At 44.0% G+C, this 26,504-nt stretch overlaps 2 protein-coding genes across 4 annotated transcripts in view; one reads left to right on the top strand and one right to left on the bottom strand.

Annotated features, from left to right (window-relative positions):
• Positions 1-26,504, bottom strand: part of CEP19 (centrosomal protein 19) — a gene marked incomplete at its 5' end in the record, with an annotated part of 119,861 nt that overhangs the window by 22,814 nt on the left and 70,543 nt on the right. The gene's annotated exons all lie outside the window — the stretch shown is intronic.
• The window catches only part of PAK2 (p21 (RAC1) activated kinase 2), a 41,766-nt gene that overhangs the window by 10,535 nt on the left and 4,727 nt on the right, over positions 1-26,504 (top strand). For 2 of the 3 annotated variants that reach the window (XM_083868219.1, XM_083868220.1), the window contains exons 2-13: positions 9,513-9,723; positions 14,807-14,907; positions 15,370-15,520; positions 16,097-16,128; positions 16,505-16,612; positions 17,849-17,981; positions 18,423-18,486; positions 18,934-18,982; positions 20,866-20,978; positions 21,127-21,244; positions 23,110-23,209; positions 25,731-25,927. In XM_083868219.1, coding sequence (XP_083724345.1) covers positions 9,537-9,723; positions 14,807-14,907; positions 15,370-15,520; positions 16,097-16,128; positions 16,505-16,612; positions 17,849-17,981; positions 18,423-18,486; positions 18,934-18,982; positions 20,866-20,978; positions 21,127-21,244; positions 23,110-23,209; positions 25,731-25,927 — 1,353 coding nt within the window. In that variant the 5' untranslated portion in view covers positions 9,513-9,536. Of the gene's footprint in view, positions 1-5,194; positions 5,311-9,512; positions 9,724-14,806; positions 14,908-15,369; positions 15,521-16,096; positions 16,129-16,504; positions 16,613-17,848; positions 17,982-18,422; positions 18,487-18,933; positions 18,983-20,865; positions 20,979-21,126; positions 21,245-23,109; positions 23,210-25,730; positions 25,928-26,504 lie in introns of those variants that run through there. The other variant, XM_083868218.1, reaches the window with a different exon arrangement.

The raw sequence follows: 26,504 nt of genomic DNA, 5'->3' as shown, positions 1-26,504 counted from the left end.
CACTAGAGAGAAACAAAGAGCTCTATTCTGAGTGCCTGTGAGAAAGAGAGCTTATCTGGAGCGAGACATTTCAACCTTCCCCTTTGTCTTCTCCCTTATTATTCCTTTTTCCCTTAGCTGACATTTGCCAGCCCTACCAGTGTGATGAGGGAGTGCTGGATCCCCTTAACCCTGGATTCTTTCTGGTTTTGCCACCCTCAGACACACTTTGTGTTACCTCTTCTTTTTCCAGCTACCTCTAAATCTGGATGGGGAAGCCGTGGCCTTGTCTCACCATTGTCCAAAAATATTTCTGGTGGTTAAAAAAAAAAAGTTTAAAGAAGCACTTTCATTCTGTGTTGGTGTTACTGGTGACCCTTCTGCACTTTGCCAGCAGCCTGAGGTTTTTGGGGCTCTGTTGCGTGGTGAATGTCCAGGTTAAAGAGCTGGGAATGCTGTTCTTAAGGCAGAAATGCACCAAGCTGTACAGGTGCCTCGTGCAGGGCAGCCTTTTAGTCAAATAACTTTTGCTCTGGAATGTGTGGTCCCTCCCTGCCTGTAAATGTCAGCTTTAATTAAGAGAGAATCTCAACAATGAGATGCAGAACTTTTTTTTTTTTTAATTTTCTTATAAACTTTCCGTACTTGCCCTTTTCCCTATTATCCTTTGATCTTTAGAAAACCTCAGCTATAAAAATAAAGGCTGAAAAGTGTCTGCTAGGTGGTGAAATATGAGTAAGCACAAACACCCCGACGACTCCTGGATTTGCATGCGCTGCTCCCGCCGCCGGGGCTGCCTCGTCTGCCTTTGGTTGACTCAGGATTTTCAGTAGGCAGAAGAAAGATAATTTCCTCGTTCAGCTCTGAACAGGCTGGTTCAAACACCTTGGAGCACAGTGTTATCATTATGCATCTTTGCACAGTGGTTCCTTGAAGGAAAACTCTGGCTGCGGGCTGGATAAAACGGAGCATGCCCTGGATTTGGTGGCTAGGCCGCACCTCCCCAGCCCCGCGGCACAGGGTGGGAATGGATCCCTTGGATCCCTCTGGATTTCATTCCTCCTCCACCACGCTCCTTACACCTCTGTGTTCCTGCCAGGGCTGCCTCAGAGAAAGGTGGGAATGGGCATTGGTGTCCATCAGCTCATCCCTCTGGCTTGTTTCTCTGTGCTGCTGTCATCAGCTGCCTTCCAAAATGAGTTTTCTTGGCAAATTTAGGGGAAATGGGAAATCAAGGCAGCTGGGAAGTAATTTCTGAGCCCATCTGGTACTGTCACCTGTGGTGTTTGAGGTCTTTCAGAGGCAAAAAAAGGTTCCTGGTTTGCTGGTGGTAAAATGCCCCCACAGTTCAGCAGAGGCACATTTATTTGATGAAGCAGAAGTGATGACTTGGGTGGGCGTTGAGTGCCCTGCAGGGCTCAAGGGACAATGTGAAGATGAATCACAGCTTACCGGTGGCCCCAGTGTTCAGTGACCCAAATATTGTTAATTTGCTTAAATTTGCAATTACTAATGGGCTTTTACCAGCACTCTTGCCCATCTTGGCAGTAGTCTGGGCCTACTCAGATTTTTCCTCTTTATTTTTTTCAGTCATGATCCTCCTCAAAAGACTGAGATCCCTTTTGATTTCAAAAATGACATTTTTGCAGCCCAGTTGCTCATTTTCAATGCAAGACTTTGCACATCTGCCCAGAGCCTTATGGAGCATAATTGCTCCAGGTTGTAATGGATTTTGGCAATGGGTTTGAAGAATATTTTCCCCTAGGAAGCTTTAGGAACCCTTTCAAATACCCCTCAACTGGATATTTGTCTTGTGTAACTTAGTTCATGGTAAGCACATCTATTACAGTTTTGGCTATTCCTTCTTTCGTGCTGAAGATAATTTTCTCTCTGCTTTTTTAGTTCCTTCCACTCAACCATGATTTTTAATCTTCTTTTTTTTCCCCCAAATCTCTTTATCACTTGGCCATTAAACAGTAGTTATTTGTGCTGTTTCCCTTCTATTGTGTGACTCAGCAAAAACTGTAAGGAAATTAATGGGTTGGAAAAAGACAAATTGGAAAGAATTTAATACGTCATCCAGTTGGGTTTTGCCAAATCAGGCAGAGGTTCTCCTAGACCCTTGTTTAGAGTGTTTCCTGTGCCATCTGTAGCAGTAAAGGGAAGATGGCAAGGAGGGACCTGACCTGTTTGTAAACTTCATGGCAATTGGTTTTGCTACTGTGTCCCTTTGTAAATCTTAATGACAAATTGGTTTGGCTCAGATATTTTTTATTTCTGTTGTTTTGGGGTTTTTTTCCTGCTGTTCTCTCAACTGCATCATTTGAAGGATGAGTGTCTTGCCTGTTTGTGGTTGTAAATCAGGGGATGTGAGCTTGTTTTGAGTATGTTAGGTGAGCAAAGGTTCCTCTGTGCTCCCCGTAAAGAAAAGCTAAATAAAAATAACTGGGATTTCACAGGTGTGTGGTTTGGCATTGACCAAATCCTCTTTTCTGAGACCCCCTAAAGCTGGAAGGAGAGGTTCCAGCATGTCCCTGGTACCTGCTTTTCCCGAGGAGGGCTGGCTCTGAGCTCTGCCTGTTGCGCTGGAGCATCCGCAGGTGTTTCCAATAACCGTAGGTGGAACAGATTATCCCACTGGCTCTTCCTGGCCACTATCACAGTTACTCTCGTCCGTGCCTTTGCACGAGTCCTCTCTTGGCAGGCAGAAGATCTGGGACTACGTTTGCCAAGTCTGCAAGAAAGCAATTCTTTGTCTGCCTCTGACGGGTTTCTTTTTTTTTGCATGGTTTTCTCAGTTGAAATGATGAGATAAGTATTTTCAGTCTCTGAAGGTAGTCTCATTCTGTTCCAAAAAACTCCTTTTTGGATCTGATTAAATAAATCTCGTGGATCCAAATGCTTCAAGTTGGAAAGCTAGACATCCCAAAAGACTTGTTTTGTGTTTCATGGAGAAGACAGGCTGAGATGTGCTGGTTTTGTGAATTTTTCTGCAGCAGTGAAATAATTTCAAGCTGTTGAGCTGCTGAACTAAGAGGCTGTTAGTGATGGGGCAGGAAGCTGTGGCTAGGTAGCACCATCTGAATAAAAACTTGTCAGAAAGCTGCTTTTTGCTAATCCCTGGGAGGAAGTGAGCTATAATCAGAACTAAGTGAGCTAATCACAGGAAATCTATTGCTCAACAGGAGCCTTTGAAAAAAAAGGAGGGGGCAGGGAGAAAAGAAGAATACCCTTGGAGGCTTTTCATTCTGTTTTTGGACTCCAAAATCTGTTTGATCTAAGAAAATTGAATATCTGATGAAGTAAGCAGCCCTCCAGTCTCCACTTTAAAACAGCACCTCTTTTCCTCTTTTCTTTAATGAAACATCAAGTCTCATCTCTTCCAGTGTGGTGATTTTCAGATATTGGGAGGCTGTGTTAAAGCAAACTACCAAAACCACTGTAGGCCTGGGGACAAAGGGAAAGAGTCTCCAGGCATTTTCACCAAGGATTTTTGTAATACAAAGTAAGAGTGGGACATGACTGTTTTAAATCTGCCTTGTCACACCAGTCTTTGGAGCATCACACACCAGCTCTTGTATTGTTCTTGATGGCTCTGTGCTCTTTTTCACGTGGCACCTTCTGCCTTGGAGATTTGTTTCCCGGACTCTGCTTTGCTCTTTTCCCCTGCTCTGGTTGTGGCTGTGTGGATGCAGTGACAAGTGTAGCCAGTGGCCCCATAGTGCCCTCCAGGAAGTGGTGAAGCTGCTGCCTGGAGATGCTGCAGTGGTAACTCAGTCTTCTCAACCCTGGTGTCCTCTGCAGGGACACCCACCAGCAGTTGTTCCTTCATTTTTGGCCTGTTCTCTTTTCTTCAGTTCCTTTTATCAGGCCACAGACAATTTTGCTGTGTTGTCTTCAAGCTGTGTGCATGGCCCGAGTGTTTTGTAATTCAGGTGTTGTCCCAAAAGTGTCCTGCAGCTGTAGTGGCACATCAAAAGCAAAGTGGTTGTTTCTTAATGCCTTGCTAGCCTCAAATTTGTTACTCCTCCTTTTTGGTCAGCCCTGCCAAATGGACTTAAACGTGATGTTTGTGCTGCTCCTTCTGTGTTGTGCTGCTGATAGTAAATCAGCTGAGTAGTATTTACCTGCGGTGGAGAGCTGTGTTTGGTTTGCAGCTCTCTGAGGCTGCTGTGACAGATTTATTTCACTGATTCAGCTCTGGCTCCTCAGAGATCAGTGGCAGTGTAAAGCACAGTATTCTGTGCCAGGAGCAGGAATTTAGGGACATGTTTTCAAGGAGCTTTAATCTGAATGTGTTTTGTTTTGAATTCTTTTTCCAAGCAGTAGCCTGATGTAGTTTTGCATTCCATCCCAGGCAGAAATACAGGTGCAGCCTAGACTGCTCAAATACATTTATTTTAATATCTTAAGAAGACAGATTCAGGTCATTGTGATGTGAGAACTTGGTGCACCAACTGTTTGGTTTGGCACATGGTACCATCTTCCTACCCCTGCTCAGGGCTTTGTAGGGCTCATGTGCGTGCACTGTAATCCGGATTTAAAACGGAATCTGCCCAAATCCAAGTGCTCCAGGGAAAATGTGAGTGTGCACTATAGCAGATAACAGAATGATTGACTTCTGTTTTATTTCCTTTCATCCTTTTATTCCTTTTTCCCCTTTTATTTCCTTTCCTTGTCCTTTTCTAGAATCAGGGGAGCAGAACAGCAGCACAGAGCTCGGGATGGGAGTGTGTGTCAGGCTCCATCCCTGTCACGAGGGAGCCGTGCTTAGGAAGTCCTTCAGGAAGCAGCCCAGCTTTATGCTCACACGAGGGGAACTGGGGAGGACAAACAACAAAAAAGGGCAAGTCAAAGCCAGAGCATTCAGGCTGCAGCAGTGTGTGTTTGTCAGCTTTCTGAAAGCACTGCCCAGTCCTCACTTCAGCTTTTACTCACTGTCAGGGTTACGTTCCTCTGGGTGTTTTCCCACCAGGGGCAGACACAGGAACGGCTGTCTCTCCTGTGACCTGGCCATGACAGTGGGTTTTTGGGCCCTTTCCATCCCCAAAAGAGGAAAGAGAGTGAGCAGCAGGATGTAGATTGTAAAAATGAAACTTGGCACATGTGAGCGTGGTGGGCAGGTCCCTTCAGGGGCTGGGAGGGACAGGAGGTGGGTTAAACGACACAAGGAGCTCCCTGTGTGTGTCTGGGCAAAGGTGGAAAGGTTAATGGTGCTGAGTTAACTCTTGGACTCAGTGATCTGAGAGATCGTTTCCAAGCTGAATCATTCGATGGGAGAGAGGATTTGCAATTGTGAGGAACCTGGTTCCAGGTCTTCAGGCATTGGTGGTGAGGCATTTAGGACACCCAAACCCTGCTGGACACTTGCTACTGCCTCTGCAGAAGAGCACATTTGTTTTTTGGCTGCTTAGGATGGAGGCGGCACTTAATTTTCACTGCTCCAGTGCAGGGCAAGAAACCTTTGTCAAAAGGAGGAGTGTCCTGTACTGGGGATGAGGACTGAGAATCAGAGCCCTGTGCTCACCAGCACTGGCACCTGTGAATGTGTTTTGTGGGTTAAGCAGCAGAACTGTGGGGAGAAAAGTCTTTAAGGTTTTTTTGTGTCTGTCTTTTTGGGAGTGTAATGAGCTGCAGTTGTGTCCTGTGGTGGGACTGAACCTGTGTGAAGGCTGTAGTTAAGTGTTATTTGCAGTTTCTCAGCTGTCTCTGTGGTTCAATCTATTGCTTTCTTGTTCTCATATTAAATGTAGTGTGAGTAGTGATTGTGGGGGAGGTGCTGATGTGTTTGAATACATTATTGTTACTGGTATTTCCTTCACTGGCAAAGGTGAAAGTGGATCCCTCTTCCATGTATTACCTTTAGCATATTTTGTGAGGCTGCTCAAATTCAGGTTTACTTTAGTAAATGTCTTTCAGCCAAGCTAAAAAACCCAACCCATCACTTGTGTTGGCTGATTGTGTCAGAGAAATATGAACCTGACATCCCCTTTGCTGGGTTACAGGCTCCTGGCAGGCACTGGAAAAAAATTCCCCATGTCTTTGCAATTCCCTGCACAAGGAATGAATCAGCAGGGCAGGCACGTGGGTGATGGTGCAGGACTGATTCCGTCTGATCTGAACAGGCTCCTTCTCCTCTTTAATGGCTGTGAGGGCAAAGACAGACCTTTGGTGGGTATTTGCACTCTTAATTTTTTTTTCCTTTTTTTTAAATCCCTGCTCCAGTCATTGCCCATAATGCCAAACCTCTGTAGCCGTTTCCAAACACTTCCTGATGCCGTGGAAACTTTCCTTGCGTGATGAAGGCAGGGTAGGGATAAAGGAGAGGGGAACTGCTCTCTTCTTCAGCTGAGTGCAGAAGAAAGAGAGCTATTTGGATTTGAACCTGGACAGAATGATTGATTTTTCACTTCCAGTGATGACTGAAGAATCGGAACTTGGCGTGAGTGAGTCTGTTGTCATTTATTTAAATGATGAATTCAAAGCTGCCGTGCTTTGAAATAGACCTTTGTGCAAACTAGGTTTGAATTCAGCACTTTATTTTATCAATGATCTTTGAAACAGCCCCTCAGAAATTATACCATGTCTTGTTAAATAAATCGCTGTTTAAATTTTTTCTTAAAGCTGAGGTTTTCCTAGACCACAGATTTAATGAGCTGGAAGGGTTTTGGTGCTGGAGCCAGTCCTTGACGTGGGAAGCTGCTGCCTGAACTCCTCTGTCACTCCTGTTTGCTCCACCAGCCCCACAGGTTGTTTTCCTGCTGTGGAGCTCCTGGGCTGTATTTGGAATAAGGTCAAGGATCTCTGTGAACACTTGGAACAGTCAGCAGCTGATCAGAGCTGCAGCTCTGAGGGTTCTGCTCAGATGCTCTACACCAGCATCTGTTGTACGCCAGTTCCTTGAAGCCCTGATTTTCTTCTGAAATAGATATGGATTTCCATATCCTTCCTTCTGTCTTGTTACTTCAGTCTCTTCTCTTGAGCACACAAGATACTAAGGAAAAATTTGTTTTGGATCAAGACTGAGTATGTGATGAACTGCTTGTGTCACTGAAAAGGAAGGGTTTTACTAGAGTGAGAAATTTATTTTAAAATTACATCAGTAGAAGTGCAGTTGGTTGGGTTTTGTTTGTTTGTTTTAATATTTTTTTACGTTATTTTTAAATTTTTTAAAAATTGTAGCCTGAATACCATGTGATACTGTTGTTAATTTAGTGACTGACCTCTCCAAGGGAGTGTGTGGGGAAATACTGTGGGTTTGGAGGGCCAAGTCTGTTCTTGTCCAGTTTCAGATGCAGGTGAGTTGTTTATCCTTACATCCTGCTCTTGCTCTTATCAGACAGTTCAGAAAAACTGCACAGATGAAGGAAGTAATAGGGTTTGCTTTAGAAAAATACGAAAAGCCACTCATGATGTTGTTTTCTTTGCCCAGTACAATTTTGCCATTCAAGTTACATGATGCACTTATTTACCTGCTATGGTTTATTTGGCTGATTGCATTTGTTGCAAAGAAGACATTTTTTGTTTTACCTGTCCCCATTTGGCTACCTAAGGACCCTATAACCACTTCTTTTCTGAAGTTTGATTAACAGAAGTGACACAGATTATGGTCCCTTGTACTATCATCACTCCAAAGCTGACTTCAATATATCTGTATATATAAATATATATGTATAAGAATATATGCATATATATATCAGTTTGATTTGGTGGATCTATTATATATATGTTTATAAAAGAAATACCTTATTTGATTTCTACATCCCAAATGGGTGGCATGTCCTTGCTGCAATGTCTTGTAAGAGAAGCATTTGGAATTAAAATCCCTGTGGGTTGGCTGCTCAGGCCTGCTGTTGGGTTGCAGGATACTTAATTTTTGTCCCCCATATTACGGTGTAAAACAAGACAGTCTTGCAGATAACTTGCAACATCTGAAAGAGCAACCAGTAAGTGCATTTGGAATGTTGGGAATCACTACCTGATTCACAGCTGCATCCCTGTAGCCACGTTCAGGTGACAGTTCTGTTTATAATTCCATCATCAGAGAAGGGCTCCAGGGCAGGGCTGTGTAGTGGGTGCTGCACACCTTGCAAGGGCTCTTCCCCCTGGCCTCCAAGTCATGGAGCACATGTGCAGTTTCTACTGCCCTGCCAGAACATTATGCTGCTTGTGCCTCTGATATTCTACAGAAGTTATGTTCTTTCGTGGTCATTTATGGGGATAATTAATGTTAATCTCTTTGAGCTTCACAACATAAACCAGAGTGCTGCTCCAGTCCAGGCTGCTGGCCTGACTTCCGTCCCTCTGTTGGGATTTGGCAGCATTCACCCACCCTGTGAAATGCCAAGGAATGACAGCCCACGTTGTTTTAGTTGTGCTGCTGGGCAGGATGCAGGTGTTGTATTGTTGGGAGCTCAGTAATTGAGAGGGGATGGCACTGCCTTGTCGTGGCTCTTGTGAATGACACCCCTCATGTGAGTCATGCCTTGAGATGTGATGGGAAGCTGGTGGGCACCAGGAGGCCATTCATTTCCCAATGAAATTCCCATTTCCCTCTCAAACTGTTGTGAGAGGAGAAGGAGGTTAACACAAAGATGTGTTTGCTCCTGTTCCAAAGGGGTAGTTTGTCATTTGACTGAACAGAGGAATGGAGGGTACATTTGTTTGTTACCTCTCATCGAGAAGTATTTTCTGTACATCTTTCTTTGTGCTCTTTACTCTGTTGCAGAGAGGCTGCCTGTTTCCTGGTGATCAAAAATAATCTCCAAAATGCTGCAAGGAGGGAGGAAATGCCAGCAGAGATCTCTTTGAATGGGGAATGTGTCACGTAGATGTTTTATTGTGCTGTGGTTGTAGCCCTAGCAGCTGTTTGTCCGTGTTTTCGCTCATGTTTTTGTTGAGGATTCAGAGAGGATTGTGGTGATACTATATGTTATTTTCTGCAAGTGGAGAAAGTTTGGCACCAAGTGGGGAAGCAGTGCAAGCCTCATTCAGGAGTGGAGTGCATCCTGTGGATCTCGGTGCTGAGCTCTTTCATGTAGGCTCTGTGATTTGGGTAGAGATGTTTTGAGTGCAACTTAATGTGGATAGTGTGCTGAATTATGGCTTACAAACATAAGCTGTTCCTTTGTCCCCAAGGTCTTGTCTGATAAATGACAAGAAGGAAAGCATCTAAGGCTTTTAAAGCTGTTTGGTACTAGAGCATGAAGCTTTTTGGAGTAGAGCTATCCCCAAAGGATGTTGTACTCATGCCCTTTGTGTGAGCAGAGAACCAGATCTGGGAATTGTTCATTTGGTCTGGATTACTTTTATCACTGGAAATGTTTGTCACTCCATGCCACAAATGCTGCTGCTGGCACAAATGAATGGGTGGCCCAGAAGTGGGAATGAGGAAGGGATTTGCTTCCTTTGGTGGAGGCGTCAGTGTCTGCGTTCCTCAGAGTGGAATTCACCCCTCTGCCGGCAGAAGGAATGGTACATTCATGTACTCCATGCTCTTATCCTGTGTTCAAATCCCATTTTTCCTCTTCCAGGGCTTCCCCTAGGTATTGAGAGCCATGTCTGACAATGGAGAACTGGAAGACAAGCCCCCTGCCCCTCCAGTCCGGATGAGCAGCGTTATCTTCAGTGCAGGGGTCAAAGACCCCTTGGCACCCAACAACAGCTTTAAACCCCTGCCCTCTGTCCCAGAAGAGAGGAAACCCAGGAATAAAATCATCTCCATCTTCTATAGCAATGAAAAAGGTAAGATGTCTCCTTTTTCCACTCCTACTTGTATTCCTTTACTCTCCTTGTAAGTTTTGGTAGTGCTTTATGTGTCAGAGTCCAGCCTGCCCAAGTGTAGGAGATTGGAAAACCACCCCCTATTTGAAGTCCAGCTTGAAGAAATGCATTTCCAAACAGCCCTAATCGATGTCTAGCATTCCTGGGGGTCATGTTACATAGATGCAGATTTCTGGTTCAAACTGGGCACCCAGCTGGTTTGGAAGTTACTTCATGTTGTTGATCATTGATGTGGCATCTTAAGGAGAAAAAAAGTCAGTAAAGAAATAGTGGTGAAGGTGCAGTTGCATGAAAGAAAACTCAGCTAAGTTAAGTATTTTTGTCTGTGGAACTGCACTGTTAGGATTGATTGCTAGTGGAGATAAACCTGGGTTGCTTTAAAGAAGATTATTTTTGAGGAAAAGAAAGCTATAATGAATACTAGACTGTATTTGTGTGTCATTTGTCCTCTTTTCTGTATGGGGAGTGCATGTACAGAAATGGAGCCCTTTATCCTGGCTCTCCAGGACGTGTGTCCATGTACAACAAAACAGTGCATAGATAGAAACACCTTCTAACATCTGAGGTGGTAAAACTGCCCAGGGGCTTAAGCCTGACCTGAATCTGCTAAGCTTCCTGAAAATCTACTGGTTAACATTACTTCTAATACGCACCGTGGAGAGGACCCTTCTGCTTTTGATGCCTTCTGTGCTCTTGGCTCCCCGTGCCTCGCTGCTGCTGTGCTGGGCAGGACTGGTTCAGTCATGCCGACACAGGTCTGGTTGTTTGAAGAGATTCTGCTCCTCTGGTTGATTATTCTCTTGGCTGAGTGTTTTCCCCAGGGCTGGTTTTCACACTCTCTCAGCTGTATGAGCAGCTCTGCAGCCGTGCCTCTCCCTGGAGATCAAACCCAGAGAGACAGGTTGCCCTCTGTTCTCAAGATCTGGCTTTCTGCTATCGGTGTGTTTCCCTTTTTGGAGGATGGACAGATAGTTATTTCACAAGGTCATTTATTGTGAAATAGCCTGTCTGTGGCTGGGCTACAGCAGTAGCAGCGGTGGTCTTCCTACTGACATGGGTGAGCCCCAAAGAGCAAAGTCTGTCAGGACAACATGAGAAGCTACTGCAGGTTGGTGGCAGCACACCAGGAGAGACTCCAGCCCTCTGAGGGTGCTGAATTTGGGTGCTGAAGGTGGCAGGTCTGGGTCAGCTCAATGCAGTGCTCTGTGTCTGGAGCAGGTTCTGCCTTGGCCCTTCAATCCTGTAGAAATGGGTGTTTTACTATGTTGTTGTTGGTCCCACAAGGAAATATCCAGGATTTGTCACAGTGAGTTCTGCTAGGAAATCTCAAGGAAAGATCAAACCTGTCCATCTTCAGGCAAGGAGAATGGTTTAGGAGCTGGGATGGCACTTGTCTTTATGCTGTTGCACTGGTGGTTGATCAGAGCATTTGAGCCCTTTTACAGACAGGGATGAAATAGAATGTAATGAAGTAGAACAGAAACCCCACATGAAGGAAGGTTTTCCTTGCTCTGCAGTAATAACAAATTAATTATGAATGCAAGTGGGTGCAAGTGTAGCTGGAGAGTTTTGTGACATTCCATGACACCTTTTTTTCACCCTGGACGTCTTCTCTTTTCATTTTGATAGTGGGTTTGTTCATTGCTGGAATGGGGTGGTGGTTGAAGAATTATCTAAAATTGTATTGGCTCATCTCAAGTTGTTTTGGAGTCCTTTGATGATTATTCAGACCACTCTAGATACTGACAAGTACCAAATTTAGGGAAATTAATCTGCATAGTTATTTAGCATCTACCTACTGATACTTTGTGTTGCAGACTGAAAATAGGAGAAAGAATTTCTTCTGGGAAAGCTACATTTTAGAGGAAATGAGTGTCAGTTTGTGTTTTCTAGATGTTAAAAAGTAATTAAAGTAATATCCTCCTGAAAAAAAGCAGGCTTTCCTGCATGGCAAGATATTAGGAAAAATGGAAATTGAGTTACCCAACTTACAGAAACTATTTGAAAGGTGTATTTTTTTTTAATTTGGAAGAAACTTGTCTACTGCATGACCTGCAGCAAGGCTAATATAAATATCCAAAGAAGGAATTTTGGCCCTCAAGTCTGCAAAACTGGCTGTTGAATGTAAGCAGAACAGAAGTGGGCACAGTGTCTTTCTGGCACTGACACAATAGTCAGATGTTAGTTGTTTTGTTCATTAGCATGGCTGGGACGCACCCTCCCCAGAAATGCCCATTTAAATCCTTCTTTTCTTTAAATTCAGCTGCTGGGAAGCTTTGCAGAAGTACTAACTTTCTGCTCAGATTTAAAAAATACATTGGGACTAGATGCAAAATAATCTGTCAACCTGGGATAGAAATTTTGTTGTGGGAAAAGTGTCTCCATGCAGCATGTAAGTTAACAAATCACTACAAAAATGTTCAGTTTTCCTTTTCAGAAAATGAAAAAACCCTTGCCATTATCCAGGAATGTCTGTACATTTCTGTCCATATGATTTTGCAAGGTCTCTCCTGGCCACCCTCATCTGCTCCTGGATCCTCTCTTGGGAGGTTCTTGTGCTTTGGGGGACTTGCAGATAAAGAGGTTTAGCAATTACACAGTTTCTGTCCCAAGTCTGAGCTAGTTCTGTGCTGAAATAATCATAAGGGTTTGAAGGGATTATTTAATCACCAGTCATGGAAGGTTTTTTCCCCTCCTGGTTCCATTGTTTAGGATAAATGAAGTGATAGTCATCTTCTTACTAGAGTACTTTATTGCCATGAATTTTCTTGGCTTGACTTCTGAAGTCAAAGAAACCTCTGTGTGGTTTTGGAAAGCTTTAAAATAGTCCCCTAAAACCAGAAATGTTTGTCTTTGAGCAGAAAGTGTTGGAGGAGGTGCTGAGGGCATCACCCAGCTCCTGCATATCATGTGCTCAGGGTCACATTTTGGTGTGGTTTCAGCTGGAGCTCAGCAGCTCCAGGTGCACATCTGGAGTCAGCTGCCTGCTACCTCCAGCTGTTGGGAAACAGCTGTGTTTCTTGCCTTGGGTGTGGAATTTGGCTGGTGGGAAGCGAGGGCAGCTTGAGGATGGGAAACACAGAGGCTGACACCTTGCTGAGTGCCTGTGGCTTCACTTGGGGAAGAATCTGGTTGTATTTGAGGCAGTTTCTTAATCAGACAGAGACTTTCTCCTGCTCGCCAAATCCTTCCAGAGGACCTGTGTGATTTCTCCTCTTGGGAACAGGGGGATTGTGCTGCTGTCTCTGCAGGGCCAAGGGCCAAATTCTGGCTCCCATGACCAATAATACAGTGGCAAAACACCCATTTCTACAGGATTGAAGGGCTAAGGCAGAGCCTGCTCCAGACACAGAGCACTGCGCTGAGCTGTCACCCAGACCTGCCACCTTCAGCACCCAAATTCAGCACCCTCAGAGGGCTGCAGTGTCTCCTGGTGTGTTGCCACCAACCTGCAGTAGCTTCTCATGTTGTCCTGACAGACTTTGCTCTTTGGGGCTCACCCATGTCAGTAGAAAGACCACCATGTGCAGTTTGAAAGGAGCATTGCCCTGCACAGGAGGGATTCCCGTCTCCAGTCTCCATCCCGAGGCAGGGCCCGTGGCCTCACCGTGGCCTTGTTCTGGGAGCTCGAGGATGTCCTGCCAGCACATGACTCACCGGGCTTGCCTCTGCCTGGGGCTGTTTGTTTGAAGTGCTGCTCTGCTGTTCCTGTGGGCAGAGCACTGGGTTTTAGTCTCCTTGCCTTGCCCTGCTCGTGGGATCTGTGTATTTTTGGAAGCAGTGGGTTTATTTACCCAGCTCACGCTGAAGGGCTTGAGCACCAGCTCCTGTTCACTGCGTGTCAAGTGCTCCCAAACAGGAGCCTTCCTGAGGAATACAACTTTTTATATTTATCTATACGTATAGATTCCCCCTCGCTTCCACATAAAAAACTGCAAGAAATAAGGCAGAAAACCAAGCTTTCCTTGGTTTTCACAGCAGTGACTTTCCCCTGTGCTGCGACCAAGCTCTGTTAATGAAACCTCTGACAGCCCCGTTTGCTTTTTGGCTCTGCCCCGTGCAGCCATATTAAAGATATCCTGTTTATAACAGCCGTGTCTTTCCACGGCATTGTTCAGCTGCAGGCAGCCCACATGGCTTTTCGTTTGGAGTATTGTCCTGGCTCCCCGTCCTTCCCTTCCCTTCCCGCCAGCCTGAGGGGATTTCAGACCGATTCCTGCCTCTCAGCAGCACCATCTTTGCCTGCTCTGTAGGAATGAAGAGAGTGCTGCTTTACCTGCTTTTTCCATACTGAAGCTTTTAAGGTGAATTTAAAAACAAAGCAGAAAAATAAAAAAAGCCCCAAACCGCCCCCAAAACAAACAAACAAAAATCCGAAGCCTCAGGTGTTAGAAAATATCTTATAAATTTCAGTTGAATCTAGGTTGGATTGTGCACGTGGTCCTTCTAGTTATTTATTCCTGCTTCTGGTACTTATTATGCTCACCCCCACCTTTTAATTTAAATTAGGTAATTGCTCTGAGGCTATAAACTCTTATCTTCATCACAGGAAGTCCTCGTTTGCATTAATTACCTTGAATTGAAGCAGTGAGGCAACTGAGTTTAAGTGTCTTTAGGGTGAACTTGAGGTTGAACTGAAGTTGTCTTTATTGCAGTTCTTAATCTATATTAAAATGCCCTTTTTTGCATTGTAAACATTTAATATGTTTAGATTTCATGTGCTCAACAGAGCACTCTGGTGCTCTTAATCTCTTTTTTTCTGGCTGCCATAGTATAAATTATTTGAATGGAACAAGGTTCTTGGAATCACAGAATCCCAGCATGGTTTGTGTTGGAAGGGACCTTAGAGCCCATCCAGTCCCACTCCCTGCCATGGGCAGGGACACCTTCCGTTATCCCAGGTTGCTCCAAGCCCTGTCCAGCCTGGTCTTGGACATTTCCAGGGTTGAGGCAGCCACGGCTTCCCTGGGCAACCTGTGCCAGGCCTAACCACCCTCACAAGGAAGAACTTTCTAACATTGAGATCTTTGAATGTCTTTTTCAGGAGGCAAGAAGAAGGAAAAGGAAAGGCCAGAAATCTCCCCGCCGTCAGATTTTGAACATACTATCCATGTGGGCTTTGATGCTGTTACTGGAGAGTTCACTGTGAGTATTCCTGCCTTGGAGCAGCTCAGGAAACACCACGGGTCAGTGCTGCAGTGAAGCCAAGGCAGAGTTTTCAAATAAAGTGCGAGTTAGTCTTAGTTTCTACCAAAGAACTATTTTTCCTGTGTGTTTTTACAGCACACTGTGATCTCTTAGTGCTTCTGCAGTGCCAGTGTCACATCTGATGCTTTGTGTCACCTGGGAGAGCCCTCCCTGACAAACCCTCTTCAGTGGGTAACACTGGATCTGTTGAGTGTTTCTGTGTTCCCACTCCTCATGTCTGGCCCAGCATACCTGGAGGAGTTGTGTCCTCTGATCTTTGTTTTCACCTTTGGCTCCCCATCCCACTCTTGTGTGCTTGAGGCTGTGCATGTTATGTTTTTATAGATGGAAGAAATTTGTTTTGATTTTTAAAAACCTTTAAAATACAGAAAGGATCCTTAAAATCCCCTGTTTTTTCAGGGAATGCCAGAACAATGGGCTCGGTTACTTCAGACCTCAAATATCACCAAGCTAGAACAGAAGAAAAACCCCCAGGCGGTACTAGATGTGCTGAAATTCTACGACTCAAAAGACACAGCAAAACAGAAATATCTGAGTTTTTCTGCTCCAGGTGAGAGCCAAGTGTGCAAGACATTGGAGTTGGGTATTTGGAGCACAGTCTTCCTCTCTGTCAGAATGATAAATCAGGTTCAAGTGCTAAAATCAAGGTGCGTTTCAATGAGGCACAAATGTACAAAGATTGATTTACAACTGACTGGAAACTGGCGTTGTCCAGTTAATTTCCTGTTTTAAGTGGAGAGGGGAAGAAAAGGAACTGGATCATTCAGAACAGCAGCCAAAATGAGCTTGAATGGACTGTGTTTATCAAGCTGGGGCTCTGGGACTGGGATGAGCTGGTTTTGTGCTGGAGGCCTTGCTCCTCACAGCTGTCTCTGAACTTGATGTCACCAGCTGGTGACATCAGTGATGCAGAATAATTTGTGACTCCTACATGTGGACCTGTGTTGGGAGGCTGAGAGAGAGGCTGTCCCACAAAGTGCAGTTTTATCTACTTTTCTCCCAAATTCTTTCTGAAAGTAGCTTAATAATAAGGCTTTGTAATATTCTTACCCTGTGCTTGACAAAGTTCGCTTTTTGTTACTTTTTTTCTGATGATTTTATTTATTTTGCTATTTGTCCTGTTTAGAAAAAGATGGTTTCCCTTCAGGAACACCAACGGTGAGTATGTTTACTATTATTTGGATATTCTGTGGTGCATACAAGTTCAGGGCTTCTGGACTTGTTATATCCTGAATCTTGCAGTATTAAACTGTGTAAAGATTAAAAGTATAAAAATCAGGATTTTTTTTTTCTTTTTTTTGTGGAATAGAAACATAAATTTGGGTGGTCAGTCACATTTCACTGCAGCAACAGTGTTTGAGTTTCATAATAAAATGTAATAACTAAAGGATAGACTGAGTTATTTAAGCTATTTTCTTTTGACATGGGTAAGAATTATTACCTCTTATTGTGAAGAAAAAAAACATGAAAACTTTAATACCATGGGAGAGTCAATTTGTTTATGTGGTTTTTTTTAACTTTGGTAAAAATGTAGACCAATGCCAAAGGTTCAGAACCATCAACAGCTGTGGCAGATGATGATGAGGATGATGAAGAGGCTCCTCCCCCAGTGATTGCTCCTCGGCCAGATCACACAAAATCGGTGAGCAGCTGTAAAACTGACAGACCTGCATCTCTCAGCATTGCAGAACTTCTGCTTTTTAGGGAAGTGCTTTATTTGGGTGATAAACTGCTGTAAGTTTTTAGAGAAAAGTTCTGGTTTTTGAATTAGCTAAGAAAATACCTAATTTCTAAATATCAATTGGATTAGAAGTTCCTGTAGTTAATAGAATCATAGGATCATTTATGTTGGAAAAGACCTCTCAGATAATTGAAATTCATAGATTTATTTGTCAGCTTGTGTTGAAGATACCCAGTTACTCTTATCCTTGTGAGGAGAAGGAGGATTCTTATTCCTAAATAAAACCTGTAGGCTGTTACTGTAACTTTGCACAGCAGGGTGATACAGGTGTAATTCATTTGCTTTCTTGTGTCTGATGGGGTTGCAGTGTGGGAGCCCCTCCAAGTACACCACCTGAACCCCATCCAGTGCAGATTTTAGATTAGAAAGCTTATTTCACTCACAGTCATCAGTACTGCAGGAACAGTGAAATGCTGGAGAAGTTGTTCATTAAGTTTTAGGGTAACCCTCATCTACACACCTTGGTAATGGTGTCCCAGGGATCCCACCTACTCCAGCTCCTTCTTTTGGCTGTGGGAGCTGTACATTTTGCCTCTCTCTTGCCCACTTTTTCCAGCAGTGCAAATGTGAATTACATTTATTTGTTTAGGGATATTGCTTTATAATTTTCTGCTCTTGGGATTTAGACATATAAAAGGTGAGAGGTCCACAGCTGGATGTTTCTGGAGTAGCTGTGTATATTTGTGAACAGCTCAGGAGAGAATTAAATTAAGCTCCAAGAAATTAAATCTCTTAAACAACCCCTTAAATAGGGGACAACTGGAAAATACTTGAGAATCTCATCCTTCTTTTCAGGGCAATCAAGCATGTATTTCCTTTAGATCTTAGAAGTTGATCTCACTATTAAATAGTGGTTTCTGCTCTGTTAACTAGTATGGGTTATAAAGAATAAGCAGATAAAAAACCTGAGAAACCCACTGTGGAATCTCCTAGCATCCTCTCTGTTCAGGAGGTGCCTGCATCTCTTTCAGAGGTCAGTAATGTTGCCAGCATCTTGTTTTTATGGAGCTTTAATGCGTGTCAGGTCTAATTTCTGCCTCATTCCTGTTATAAAGTGATGCTTGGGGATCTTTGCAGAGCTGTGGTGGGTTTCAGCAGATGGCAGAGCAGTGCTGAGGTCTCTGTTCTCCCTCACAGATTTACACCCGCTCTGTCATTGACCCCATCCCTGCCCCGGCCGGTGACTCCTGTGCCGACAGCGCCTCCAAAGCTGGGGATAAGCAGAAGAAGAAAACCAAGATGTCAGATGAGGACATCATGGAAAAACTACGTAGGTGCCTTCGTTTCAGATCAACAGTAGGGCTGGGGGAGGAATGTGACAGTTTTGCCCTCACTTGGCTTTGTGTGCAGGGCTTGGGTAGCTTTGTGTCCAGCAGCAGCTGAGAGCGCTGTGCTGGCTCGGGTGGTTTGGAATGCTGGAACAGATTTAGGTTTGTATCCAACATGCACATCAGTGTCACAACTCAGCTTCAATCAAACCATAGTAACACAAAATACTTTCTGCTGTTGCTTGTTCCATTAACCATCTTGATGATGATTTTTCACTGTGTTAATGTTTCTCTGTAGCTTTGGCTGTTGGTGCACCAGCTTTGCTACTTGAGCTGACCCACTCTTGGGCCTGTCTTGGCCAGGCCAGCCCTGCTGTTGAGGGTAGTGGGATTGGACTGACTTTTTGATTGTTTTCTTTTTTTTTTTTTTTTTTTTTTTCCAGGCACTATTGTAAGCATAGGAGATCCCAAGAAAAAATACACCAGATATGAAAAAATTGGGCAAGGGTAAGTATTGACCCCAACTTTTATTCCCAGTGGGCCAGTGTCAGCAGCAGGGTGCTGTTCTCTGCCTCACACCACTTACTGTGCAGGCAGAGATGTTGGCTGCATTCAGCAGTGATAAATCACAGAATCCCATCCTAAATAGGGTGAGAAAGGACCTCAGAGCCTTCCTAAAAGTCCCAGTCCCTGCCATGGCCAGGGACACCTTCCACCATCCCAGTTTGCTCCAAACCCTGTCCAGCCTGGCCTTGAACACTTCCAGGGATGAGGCAGCCATGACTTCTCTGGGCAGCAAACAGTAAAGTAAATAAACAGTGAAGGCATCACACAGTGGTGGAAATTTTGAATTGAAAACTGAAACAATTTTGTGTTATGTGACTTGGCTGTTCACGTGTGTTTGTTACACAGGGAGATGCAACTTGCTGTAACATTTTTTTTTCCTCTTCACAGGGCTTCAGGTACAGTTTTCACAGCTATTGATGTGGCAACAGGGCAGGAGGTAAGATTCTTGTGTTCATTTTTTGTTTAAATGTTCTTCTTTAGGTGGCCAGAATAGTTTGAGTGATTTCCTTCAGTGGCTCCCATCACTGCTATCACCTCTCAGATCTGTTTGTCATAGTCAGTTGTAGGAGTATGCCTTGTTCTATAGTAATCAGATGATGAAAGCTAAAAACAGAGATTTGTCTTTCCTGTGAAAAGCAGAGGGAGTGAGGTGTTCCAGAAGTGAGTTTGGAAAATAGTTTATCCTTCAAGAATTGCAGGCATTGCTGTCTTATGTTTTCAGAAATAAAATTTTGTTTAGTCTTTGCACACTTGGCTGGGTCTGCCTCTAGGGAAGCATGTCTCATGTGGTGCCCTGGTGCAGTCAGAATGCCTTCTCCATATTCCACTCTTTTCTTGTATCTCTTGGCTTTTCCAGTGAAATTGGTGGCATCAGCAGTACTCTGCATGTTTGTCATCCAGTGGCCATATCTTGGAGACAACCAGAGGACTCCTGGAGCTTAGATTCTAGGAATTGTCTCTGTTTAACTTCAGATTTCCTTAATTTTCTTCTAATATTTTTATTTATGTTCTTTCCTAAATTTTCCTCTAAATGTCCACAAGTAGGCATTCTTTAGGTCACTGATAAGTAAATGCCCTTTCAGCAGTAGCCACATTCTGTAGTCCTGCAGTGGAGCAGTACATCTTGATTTAACATGAGCCTTGCCATCATCTCAGGGTCTCTTAGTTTGCTCTCTACACACTGCAGTATTTCATGTCCTCTTGCTGATTGAAGAGTGAATTTTGGGGTCCAGGGCCTTTCTTTGTCCTGCTCTGCACTTCGCCAGGCAGTTGATGGTTTGCAGCCTTTGTGCTCGGGTTTCCTCTGCTTAATGCCCAAGGACAGAGTTAGGTTTGTTCATCAGTAAGAGGAACACTCCTATTAGAGCTACAAAGGCACAGGACAGGAGGGAACAGACAAAAACTGCCATAAGGGAAATTAGAGTTAGATATTAGAATTTTTTTCCCTCTCAGACAGGATGATTGGGCATGGCACAGGAGCTCAAGAGGGATTGTGGAATATCTGCTCATTGAGGTGTCCATTCCAGACTCCCACAAAACCCTCAGCAACCTGTTCCACCTCCAGTCACAGTTATTTTGTCACTCTGTGCTGCAGAATGATGAGAATTTCTTCCATTAATGTCCTTGGCAAGATAATAACAATCATTTCTACAGGATTGTGTTGGTTCTTGTGTTTGGTTTTGGAGTTAATCCAGGTTGTCTCGCAGAACTCCAAACAGCCTCCTCAGAGTATTGGAGTTAACAGAGCTGGAATGATTCTTCTCCATAAACTCTGTAGTACTTGTCCTTGTTAGCTTATTTCCTGTGTGAGGTGGGCCTTTATCTTCCCTTTTCTCTCTTGGATAGTTCATTAAGTTAATGGCTTTGAGAGGAATTCCTTCTGCCTCCCAGCATTCTTTATACTCAAACACCAGTATGGTCAGAATAAAGAACAACAAATTGCCTCACCTTGCATTGGAAGGCTCAGTTTTTCTCTCTGAGTTGCTACGGGATTGTCTTCTGCTTTCAGGCCTGTTGATAAGGAATTGAGTGAATATCTTTCTATCTCCTGAATGCCCTTTGCTGTCTGGTTTGGCCTCTCTTACTCTTTGTGGATTCTGTCAGCTGCAAGAGGATGATGTTGGCCATGGGTGAAAGTTGTGTGCTGATTAAGCTGAATTCTTTTAAGTTGTATGCTGATAAACAGCTTGCCAGCCACAAACTGTTCTAACCTCCTTTAATCCTGTTACAGGATTCCTTCTGCCTTTTCACTGTGTTAGGAGTGACTGAAAGGTTTGGGCACTGAGGTTTGACATTGCTGTTTTATTTTGCCCTATTCAGGTGGCTATTAAACAGATCAATTTGCAGAAACAGCCCAAGAAGGAGCTGATAATTAATGAGATCTTGGTAATGAAGGAGCTAAAGAATCCCAACATAGTCAACTTCCTGGACAGGTAAATGCAGCCAGGTGGCTGATTCCTCATCCCAAGGTTTACCCCTTGCACAGACCTGCTCTTCCTCTACCTGAGGGTCTTGGAAGCAGATGAGGCTTTCTGTACTGTCACATGGAACAGGGACATGCTTTTGTTTTTCTCCTTGTAGTTACCTCGTTGGGGATGAATTGTTTGTGGTGATGGAGTATCTGGCTGGGGGCTCTCTCACAGATGTGGTCACAGAGACGTGCATGGATGAAGCACAGATCGCTGCTGTCTGCAGGGAGGTGAGTGAGGAGGGGCTGGGTTGGGGAATGAAGGTGCTCCCTATTCCCCTAATTCTTGTGCCATGCTCAGGTTAGCACTAATTGCCACTACATTGAGTAAAGAATGAATGGTACCGTGAGCAGAAACCAATAATAAAATTGCAGAAAATAACAAAATTAGGTTAACTCAGAAAACTGGGGCTTTGCAAGTTGTGACACGAAAGAGCTGCAATGGTTTTTGAGGTGGGTGTTTGAGAACGTTTGGTGATGGAGCAAATAAAGCCTGTGGGCTTGGTACCTGGGGTGCCTCATCCTGCTGACAGTATTAACAGAAAGATATGAATAGTGTGGACTATTATTAACAGATGAATATGAATAAAGTTCAGGAAGGAGCAATAGAGAAGTTAAGCAGCTGGAAGGAATGGCTTTTTTAACTTGGACTAACAAGGAACATTCAGAGGCACTAAGAAAAAAAAATCTGCATATTCATGTATGGGTAATATAGAAAGGAGAAAATAAAAAAGAAAAGTAAGAACTCCTGAAAGCTTTGAAGTGTTTTCCAGAAGGAAGAAGGGAAATGGTGTTTGCTCACAGTTTGGAAGTGGATCTGCTGAAACAGGAGTACATTAAGAAACATACACTAAAATAAAGATGGACGGAATGCAGACTATCCCTTTCCCACTTTAATAATTTCCAATTTAGTTAATAGTGTGTGACATCTGTAGTTCTGTGCCAGTTAAGGTTTCTTTATGGATTTCTCAGGAAAATCATGTTTCAGAAGGTTGTAGTTGGAATAACTTGGAGGTTTCAGTAAGATTTCAAATGCAAGTGTTAAAAGCAGCCAATAACACAGTTTATCAGTGGTTTCTGCCCTGAGCAAGTGCCAGTATCCAGCTCAGGCTTGATTTTATCATGGCAGAAAGAGAATTCTGTTATCTGCTGTGCAGGAGAAACAGAGGCTTTTAAAAAGCCCATCTGACTCCATCAGCATGACGAGTGTTTTTGTGACTCACCCCAAGGGAGGGGAGGGAGAGCAAACTTGCACAGTAACGTGTATGGACAGGGGATGGTTTCCAGAGAAACCAGAGCTGGAAGCAGAGAACCAAGAGTAACTATTTACTGTAACAGTAATGAGCTTCTCTGAGGAAGAAATGAAATACTGAACTATTGTACTTCATCAAAACTCTGCTGCCCAGTGTTTTAGATACATTTAGTTTTGCAAATCAGTATCACTTTGCTAAAGCAAACCAAGATAAAAAACCCCCAAAACTCAATGGGGACATCTGTGCCAAGCTGCAAATGGCAAATGTTCTGCTTAGATGGAAAGAGAAAAATCTGGCTTTTGTTCTTTTGCCTTTTATTCTCAAATAACAAAAGTAAATTTCATTATGGTTTTGGGCAGAAACAGCGTGAAAGGTTTTCATCTGAAAACAATGCAAACCAGTATTAGTGCCTTTCAGAATGAAGATGTTTTACAGCCTTCACTGCAGAAATTGTGTGGATGCTGGACAGGAAACCTCACCAATTCTTCTTGGTGGGACCTCAGCCTGAAAAGCTCTCACTTAATCCTTTATGGTTCCACTGCAAAATCTGTGGGATGTACCAAAATTAACATCAAGGATTTCTAAGAGCACCTTGGGCGATGAGGAGTTTAAAGGATAAATTTGTTAAGATAGGGAAACACCACAGTGAAATGATTTTTGACCTCCTGAAATCCGGAGTGTATTTTTTAGCCCAAGAGCTTCCTCTGCTGGTTATTTTAAATAATACCTTTCTATCCTTGCAGTCAGAGCTGGCTGAGGGTGTGCACATGGCTTTGAATTTGTGTTCACTTACAACAGTTCTGTTTCTGGATGCTGAATGTTGTTTTTCTCTCTCCTATCCAGTGCTTGCAAGCGCTTGAGTTCCTCCACGCCAACCAGGTCATCCACAGGGACATAAAGAGTGACAATGTGCTGTTAGGAATGGATGGATCAGTTAAACTAAGTGAGTAGCAGACAATTGTTTTCATGTTCTGTTTTCCCTTTCCCAGGAATCTCTGGCTCGGAGTGTGTAAACCAGTAAAAGGAGAATTGGCAGGGAAACTAGAGATGGTTTTTTAATTGACTATGAGTAATAGAAATCAATTCTGCTATCAAATATGTATCAGACAGCAGGTGCTGATACTCTCAGGGCCCTCAGACTGGGGCTGTGAACGTGCTGGCCAGGAAGGATGTTGAAGCAAACCTGTGGCCCCATGAACACGTTGGTAAATAGGAAGTAACTGGCACAGTGAAGTAAAATGGGAATGATTGCAAGAGCAAAGTTGCAGCAAACTGCAGTGGCTTTGTTAGGATGCCAGGACTAGATATTAATGCTTTGCCCCATTCATGAAAAGGCCACTAACAAGAAAATTGAGCATTATTGATCATTTATTGCAGTCTAGTCTTAACCCTGTACCTTTTCTTGGACTGGAAATGTAACACTTTTATTAATATAATCATGACAAAACAAACCACTTGTTTTTCAGGAAATTGTTATGCCTGCATGGGCTTGTACAGTAAATCCTTTTCTGGTGTGTGTAAATAAAAACGATGTGAAAGTATTGGTAGCTGTCAGGACTGTTGAGAAAAGAGGTGCATTATATCTGCCTTTTGTGTATGTAGGAATGTATGAAACATATAACAATCAATGAGTTGAGACAAAAAGGTGTGAGGCAAAAAGTTTTTAGTAGGTATTTGAAGTGCCATGAAAACGTGTCTTAGCAATTTCCCTATTCTAGGTGGTTTGCAGTCTCATTTTATTTATGAGATGGAGTATGGAGAAAGATTATGAGCAACCTGATTTGCATACCAGCATTGCTGGATGCACTGCTTGCTTGCATGGGGAATTTTTTTTTCATCATAAGGATGTGATGTGTCTGTGCACAAACTGTGGATTCAGAGGCTGAAGAGAAGTGGACAGTTACAGCAGAGGATGTGGCTGAGAAGAGTTAACTGGGGAAGGATCAAAATTGCAAAAGAGGTGTGGAAAAATATCAAAATTGCAAAGTAAAGTAGCCAAAGGACAGAGTTAGCAGTTGAGTCAAAATCATCATGCCAGCGGATCGGGGGAGGATGAGGAGGAAGGAGACACAGGAGAATACAGGAGTCAGCTGCAGAAATTCCCTGTATGAAGGGGAGGTGGTGTCATCAGTGCTGAACAAGCTCTTCTGGGGCTGAGTGATTATATTGCTTTAGCAGAAGTTCAGGGTGGGAGAAGCTGCACCTTCTTTTTGAACTCTTGCCCTTTTCTGAGGGAGTCTGGTGGCAGGACAGGTGTCACCACTGCAGCTACACATGCTCCTGGTGTGTGAAACTGGATTCCTGCCTGTCTTCTTCCTCTGTGCTGGTGGCTGGTGCTGGAGGCCTGGCTGGGAGGTCAGGAGAACACACTGCAGCTGCTTCCCTGGGCTGGTCATGGAAACAGGCCATGCCGGAGGTGACTGTGACACCTTGATAAGGCTAAAGAGTGCAGGAGGAACTTGGTGACTCCTATAGGTTTGGTTTTGGGTTTTTTTTTTAAGGCTGCATTTTGACTGCAGGGTGGGGTAGTTCTGTGTTAAATGGTCTTGGTACAACTTGGCACTTCCATGACTTGGCTCTTTCCTTAGCTCTGCTTGGCATAACACTTCCAAAATCACCCTGGAATTTAAATTTCTCTCTCTCTTCTCTCCCTCTCTCTCTCTCTTTCTCTAACTTAGTGTCAATGATAAAGTAATATCTGTCTCCTGCCTTAACTGTGTTCTTATTGATGCTTTACATGCCTGGGAAGTGGGAGTGCTGCAGCTGGATAAAGTAACATGATGGGACATGCATTGCTGCTGCACCTGAAGGCTATAGGAATAGGTGACTTTTCTTGTTTTCTTCAGTGTGGTTGTTCTCTTTGGTAGTTACCTTGTGGAGAGGTTTGTTTGTCCAGGTTCCTGCTGCTGAGTGGGGCGGCACTGCACTTCCCTGGAGCCTTGTTTCCATGTCTGTTGGCTGTAGTTCCTGTATAGATGGCCAAAGTGCTGTGAAATGTTGACCTCAGTAGCTGCACAAGTACAATCTGTTTAGCAGGGCAGAAGCCATGGATTGATTTCCATGGATGTGGATGGATTTCTTTCTAATTCAGGCTGTATAACACACCACGTGCAGAGCACTCTGCCTGCGTTCTGCCTGATTGCTTATTTTGGCTGTTAGCATTCTAGAACTCTTGAAGGAAGGACTGAACAAAACACCATTCTTCTACAGGGTAATTCTTGTTTGCAGAGGACAAAAGCCTTGTCTTCACTCCATGGGATTCTGCCCTGCTTAACCACCTTCAGGTTTTGTATTTTCATTGCACGTTGGCTTTTTTAATATGGAGAATGTAGTGGGGGAGGAAGGAAGAAACTGCCCCCAAACCCCTCTCAATGAAATGTCTGTGTAGCAATAGAGAAGTCTTCTAGGAAAGCCACTCCTTGGGGTGCACCAGTTTAACCTCTCAACCTTCTGTTGTCCTGCAGCCGACTTTGGGTTCTGTGCCCAGATCACCCCCGAGCAGAGCAAGCGCAGCACCATGGTGGGAACTCCCTACTGGATGGCTCCTGAGGTGGTCACACGGAAAGCCTACGGCCCCAAGGTGGACATCTGGTCCCTGGGCATCATGGCTATTGAGATGGTGGAAGGAGAGCCCCCATACCTCAACGAGAACCCCCTGAGGGTAAGAAGCCCTGGTGTTGCTGGAGCTGGGTGTTCGCTGCTGTCAGTGATCGTTTGTTAATTGCATCCGCATTAAAAAGAAAATGAAAAAGCTAATGAGATCAGCAGTACAAGAAAATTCCTCCAGAGGAAGAAAGCTGCCTTGAATTTGCAGTCAGCCTTACCCTGACTCCCCATCCCTGGAAGTGTCCAAGGCCAGGTTGGACAGGGCTTGGCATAACCTGGTCAAGTTGAAGGTGTCTCTGCTCAAGGCAGGGGGTGCAACAAGATGGGTTTTAAGGTCCATTTCAGCCTAAACCAGTCTGGGATTCTGTGATGGTACTTAGAAGACTTGCCTGCCTGTAACTGAAACACAACCCTTTGACCTCAGGCCTGTGTGACAGTTTAGGGAAAGCAAACTCAAGATATTATGGAAAGTGCTGCTATTTCACAAACTGATATTTTATTTGCTAAGGTCAGTATCTGTTGCCAAAAGATCTTGAACATTACTTTGCTACTAGCAAGAATAGGTCATGACTGCCTACACATGTGGCATTTTTACAGTTCTAATCTGTGAAGCTGAGGAGAAGTAGGGTGCA

The sequence above is a fragment of the Zosterops lateralis genome, assembly GCF_965231275.1.
Source record: "Zosterops lateralis genome assembly, chromosome: 10".
In the NCBI taxonomy this organism is placed as follows: Eukaryota; Metazoa; Chordata; class Aves; order Passeriformes; family Zosteropidae; genus Zosterops; species Zosterops lateralis.
The sequence above is the reverse complement of the archived record's forward strand: the minus strand, read 5'-3'. Positions and strand labels throughout refer to the sequence as shown.